The sequence below is a fragment of the Helianthus annuus genome, chromosome 6 (genome assembly GCF_002127325.2).
Source record: "Helianthus annuus cultivar XRQ/B chromosome 6, HanXRQr2.0-SUNRISE, whole genome shotgun sequence".
Taxonomy (NCBI): Eukaryota; Viridiplantae; Streptophyta; class Magnoliopsida; order Asterales; family Asteraceae; genus Helianthus; species Helianthus annuus.
In genome coordinates, this window is record NC_035438.2 from 79,222,841 (window position 1) to 79,228,840 (window position 6,000).

The window sequence follows — 6,000 nt, forward strand, 5'->3', positions numbered from 1 at the left end:
ATCTAAGCGGCTACTTGGACTTAGTCAAAGTACATATATTGATAAGGTCATTCGACGTTTTTCAATGCAAGATTCCAAGAAGGGTCTCTTGCCAATGGCAAGTGGAACCGTACTAAATAGTCATCAGTGTCCCAAATTGGACAAAGATAAAGAGGATATGAAAAAGGTTCCTTATGCCTCTGCTATCGGTTCCATCATGTATGCCATGTTATGTACTAGACCGGACGTATCGTTTGCTCTGAGCTTGACTAGCAGATATCAACAGATTCCTGGTAAAAGTCACTGGATTGCTGTGAAAAATATCCTAAAGTACTTAAAAAGAACTAAGGATATGTTTCTGATATTTGGCGGTTTGGAAGAAGAGATGAGAGTAAAGTGTTACACTGATGCAAGCTTCCAAACGGATGGTGCTGATTCACGATCTCAGACAGGCTATGTTTTTACTTTAAATGGTGGTGCTATAACTTGGAAGAGTTCTAAGCAAAGCGTGGTGGCCCAGTCAACCACTGAATCAGAATATATAGCGGCTTTAGAAGCTGCTAAGGAGGCTGTTTGGATGAAAAAGTTCATTGCTGATCTCGAAGTTATACCAAGCATACAGAAGCCTATCGAGATATTTTGCGACAATACAGGTGCAATTGCTCAGGCAAAGGAACCAAGGTCGCATCACAGCACGAAGCATATTCTCAGAAAATTCCATTACATACGGGAAGTTTTGGAAAGAGGAGACATCATAGTAGAGAAAATTGATACTGATCAGAATCTAGCGGACCCGTTACTAAGCCTATACCTCAAGTGAGACACGAGAAGCATGCTGATTGTATAGGTCTTAGATATGCTAGACAGTGGGTCTGATTTTGTAATTTAGTAATTTGGTGCATTTTGAACTGTAAACAGTATTTTATGTTTATTTGAATTTAATGGTTGAATGTCTTTTAAACTATTATATCTGTGTTCAAATATTAGTACGTTAAGTATCTATGAATATTGTATTCTAAAAATGTCCATAGTCTATCAGATTCGTGAGAACCAATCTGGTAAAAGACTATTGTGAATTAGATGGTTGATCCATATAATGGATACTCAAAGTGTTGAGAACCATATTCATTGATATGATTAGTTGAATCATATTGGGCGTAACTCGTTTCAAAATGATCTTCATGGATCTTAGTCATAAGACATTTTGAATAGGTACGATCATTGTATCCTTAGACCTGCGGTGCATACTAGAACTAACTTAAATGAATGGTTGCTCTTTGATTCTATCTAACGTTGTACGTAACTGGCAGTAATAAGGATAGTTTTGGGAATGATCTGAAGTTTAGTGGGAGTTGTTTGTAGCCAAAGGGAGATGTACTTCTATACTTAGAAGAAAAACACTCTGGCGCCTTTCGTTGATTTGAACTGGTGTTAAACGCGTGGCCACGCTCGAACTAGTAGTATTTTGATAAACCACTTCAAATCAGGAACGGAATTAGAAATGGTTGAATAATATATGAGAATGAATTCGATCCATGTCTCATGTTCAACAAGTGTTCAATACAGAGGGATAAATGAGTCGATTACTAGGGCTATAGTATTTGCATAACCAAAGAATTGATTAGTGCAAAGAATTAGTTGACATAAATTTGTCATACCTTGCCGGGGGCAATATGATGCAGCTAGGCACCCACTATTGTTTACATTGAAACTTAATCAGCCAATCGACCAAGTGGGAGATTGTTGGATATTATGTTCAATTGTCGATTAAAATTCAATGTTGCCGTCAGGGTACGACCCAAAGAGTTACACTTTGGGCAACGAACATTTAACGGTGTTTTAATCGTTAACCACCGGATCACGAAATAATAAGCGTAATAAAAGAAACAGGTAATTATTTAGAATAATTACGGAGAGCCGGATTAATATTATAATTAATTTGTTAATTATAATTAATATCAGATAATCATTATAATTATAAGATAATTATGCAGAGTTGTAATTTGATTATTATTATTATTATTATCTAAGTTTAAAAATTAAGATATATGTATATCTTCAATTAAAAGACTTAGATAACTAATCTTCATATAGATATAAAAGAAACATGTATCTTGGAATTTGAGTTAGATCACAATTCATCTTCTGTTCGTTGGTTGATAAAGAAAATCCTAAACAAATAGGATTCCTTTTTTTTAGTCAAGATATGACTCTTAATTGAAGATATATGATATATAGTTTTATACGATTCTGTTCACGAAGTTTTTTTTGGGGGATCGGCTGTCGCAAAAGAAAAACAAGAAAGAGGAGCTCCTAATTTATCATAATTCTTTAAGTTCGTGTTTCTTCAATTACGCAAAAAGGTAAGTAAAGTTTCGAACTTTATTTTCTTTAGATTAAGGTTTCGTTTGAAATCGTTTCAAACGAATAAATATGATTTCATGGTCAACGATCATCTAGCCAGATCGTTCGTTGAACCAAGGTGTCTTTCTTGGATGTCACGATTCTTTAATTTTATTATAACCTATTTTGATTGTAAAGAGATCACTGGTGGAAACGGTTTAGAACCGAACCTCGTGTACATGTTTTCCGCTGCGTTCAGTTTGTTTGACAAATTAACTAAAATTATTTTCTAAAAGTTACACGAAATTTCCTACAGTGGTATCAGAGCCACCTTACAAATCAAAGTAGGTTAATGTGTTTATATAGATCTATAAAATAGTTATAGAATTGCATGCTTAAAATTGAGTAGATTTGGCATAGGAACCTGTCACATGCTATCACCACCTGATACCAATCCTTTTCAAACCCATGTTGTCATAACTTAAGTACTTTCGGTTGGTAAAAACTTAAGTTCATACAAATTAGGTATTAAACATATTTTAATCTCAAACAATCATTAGTTAAATAATTTTTAAACCTCCCACACAACATTCTTTCATATAAATCCCAAAATCTCTTAAAAAACTGTAACTATCATATAATTGTTCATTCGTCTTCCCCGTCTAAATCATTATACAACTTCTTTCCTTGTCAATGAGGTCAAGTGAACTTTGATGGACATTGCACCTATATGACATTGTTGAATCTATTCTTGTGACGACCCGATGTTTATAAAATAGATCAAATGGATTGGGGAGTTATAAATAGGTTGAAAACATGCTAAACTCGTCCTAAATGCTATATGATACTACTATAAATGAGTTGGAAACTTGTTGATAGGCCTACAAATTCTATCTTTTCAAACTTAATTTTAAACTAGTTAAAGTGTATTAATTAATCAATTAAATTATTTTAATAAAATATATTAAATAAACTATAATATATCAAAACACGACCCAGTAATTATTATTTTATGTTATAAATAGAAACAAAACATGTTTATTGTGTGATTTAGAAATTAATAGCATTATCATATTTTCTTGACCCATTGGGTTTGCAATTTGCATCATGACTTCCTGGCCCAATAATAAAGCCCACAAACTCAAATAGGTTAACCAGTCATATAAACTGATCTGATCATCTAGGGTTTACTCTCAACCAGAGGGTGCCGCACTTACTCAGACCACCGCCGCACTTTTCCACCGGAGACACCGATCTCTTACATACCCCGTCGCAGCCATGGTACCGTCATCTTTCTATTCTCGATATTCGTTTTTTCCTGTTACACTCATCTGTTAGTTGTCTGAATCATTTTGTGCTTTTATTACTATGATTTGGATATATGTTAATGAAATTTATGTTTATCATTATTATTATGTGTTAAATAAAGGCTCGTGGATTGAAGAAACATATGAAGAGGCTTAATGCGCCTAAGCATTGGATGCTTGATAAACTTGGTGGTGCTTTTGTAAGTATATTGTGTAATAACTCTGCTGTTTATATGCTATTTTGGTATGTAATTATTTTTTAATTTTGTGTTTGGCTGTATTTTAGGCTCCTAAACCATCATCTGGACCTCATAAATCAAGGGAGTGCTTGCCCTTGATTCTTATATTGAGGAATAGGTTGAAGTATGCTTTGACATACCGTGAGGTTCAGTCTATTTTGATGCAGCGTCATGTTCTTGTTGATAACAAGGTCAGGACTGATAAGACTTACCCTGCTGGTTTTATGGGTGAGTACACTTGTTCTAATTAACCAAATAAATGTTTTTGTTTTGCTTGTTATTGTTTATATGGTTTAAATTTGTTTTCGCTATATTGTTTTTTTATTTGGTAATATGTGATGTGGTGTTTTGGGTTCTCTGAACTTAAATTCTAGGGCTGGCAAATCGTGTCTTATCGAGTTTAACAGGTCTCTAACGATGCGAATAACGTAAGTATTAAACATGAATACAACTTGTTTGACTATTTTATATCTCATGTCTATAACACGGTTGTATGTTTTATGTGCCAAGGAAAAGAAATGATTGATCGTAGCCTCCTAATTCTATTTGTTTTTTAAAAAAGTAAAAAACCAAGTAGTGTACATTTTCAGTGAACAGGTTTAATCATGTCTTATACATGTATATATTGCCAGCCCTACTAAAATCATTTGCTTGCTATTGGTGTTGAAAGATTTTTGGTATTATTATTGATGCATTTTTACCGGTTGCGTAAAGTAGTAGTCTCTTGGTTTCTTTGTGAAGTTGATCTATTTTTTTTGTTCTTATCTTGTGTGTTAGTTTGCATATGAAGTAAATCTTTATTTTATAACCGATATGTAATCAGTTTGAAAGTATGATCTTTTTTTTTTATGACTGATATGTGTTTGTGCCGATATGTATGTTTTCTGTTGATCAGATGTTGTCTCAATTCCCAAGACCAATGAAAGCTTCCGGCTTTTATACGACACCAAGGGCAGGTTCAGACTTCACTCTATCAGGGACGAGGAATCGAAGGTTAGTTAGTATACTTGAAGCACAATAGACAAATTCATTCATATTTTAATTAAAATTGTATACAAGTTAAGCTTTTTGCATGCGTGTCTCACTGAAGCTTTATACTGTTCTGGTGTTTCAGTTTTTGTATTATACAGAGCTGGTTTGTGGCTTTTGTTAGTTTTCTTTAATAGTGTGTTTTCTTTCAAGTTGTGAAGTAAACCTTTTCTTTGCAGTTCAAGCTGTGCAAGGTTCGCTCGGTTCAGTTTGGTTCAAAAGGGATTCCTTACATCAACACCTACGATGGTCGAACCATTCGTTACCCAGATCCTCTCATCAAAGCTAACGACACAATCAAACTCGACTTGGAATCAAACAAGATTGTTGATTTCATTAAGTTTGATGTTGGGAATGTCGTGATGGTTACTGGTGGACGCAACACTGGGCGTGTTGGAATCCTCAAGAACAGGGAAAAACATAAGGGAAGTTTTGAGACCGTTCACATTCAGGATGCTACCGGGCATGAGTTTGCTACTCGTTTGGGAAATGTGTTCACTCTCGGAAAGGGTTCAAAGCCGTGGGTGTCTCTCCCTAAGGGCAAGGGTATCAAGTTGACCATCATTGAAGAGGCTAGGAAGAGGCAAGCTGCTGCTGCCGCTGTTGCTTGATTATGTATTACAGGCATCGTCTTTGCTTGCTTTTTGTTTTGTCGTGTTAAATTTATATGTTAGCACCTGTTTTAATTTTGGTACAATTTTGCAACTTTGGATCTGCATGTTAAGGTTAGTATGATTAAGAATTCGAGACTTTTCATTGATTTCTCGTGGTTTTTAAGATTTAACTTTGCTTGAATTTGTTTGAAGGCTATGTGGAATGTTGTTACTTTCAAAACAATTTATGATATTCAATATGGTTATGTTTGAAGGCTATAGGAATTGACAACTTTAACCCTTATCGTTTGTTATGTTAGAATGACTCATTTACTCTTACTAACCCTTCGAGCTACCATGAAGCCCATCAAAGTATCATTTTGGATCCTCTAAAAAACAATCCTTGAAATATATGCTTCATCACCACCAGGAATCTGCATGTAATCAAGCCTTCCACCACCTTTACCATTGCCACAATCTCCTTTACGTGACCCAGTTCCTTCGCCCCTA

The 6,000-nt window shown here is 34.7% G+C and overlaps 1 protein-coding gene across 2 annotated transcripts in view; it reads left to right on the forward strand.

Moving 5' to 3' along the window:
- The window catches only part of LOC110878616 (40S ribosomal protein S4), a 36,745-nt gene extending 31,053 nt beyond the window's left edge, over nucleotides 1-5,692 (forward strand). Inside the window, exons 1-5 of one of the 2 annotated variants that reach the window (XM_022126952.1) lie at nucleotides 3,466-3,603; nucleotides 3,752-3,829; nucleotides 3,916-4,096; nucleotides 4,764-4,861; nucleotides 5,077-5,692. In XM_022126952.1, the coding sequence (XP_021982644.1) occupies nucleotides 3,601-3,603; nucleotides 3,752-3,829; nucleotides 3,916-4,096; nucleotides 4,764-4,861; nucleotides 5,077-5,508 (792 nt within the window). In that variant the 5' untranslated portion in view covers nucleotides 3,466-3,600 and the 3' untranslated portion in view covers nucleotides 5,509-5,692. Of the gene's footprint in view, nucleotides 1-3,465; nucleotides 3,604-3,751; nucleotides 3,830-3,915; nucleotides 4,097-4,763; nucleotides 4,862-5,076 lie in introns of those variants that run through there. The other variant, XM_022126953.2, reaches the window with a different exon arrangement.
- The last annotated feature ends 308 nt before the right edge of the window (nucleotides 5,693-6,000 follow it).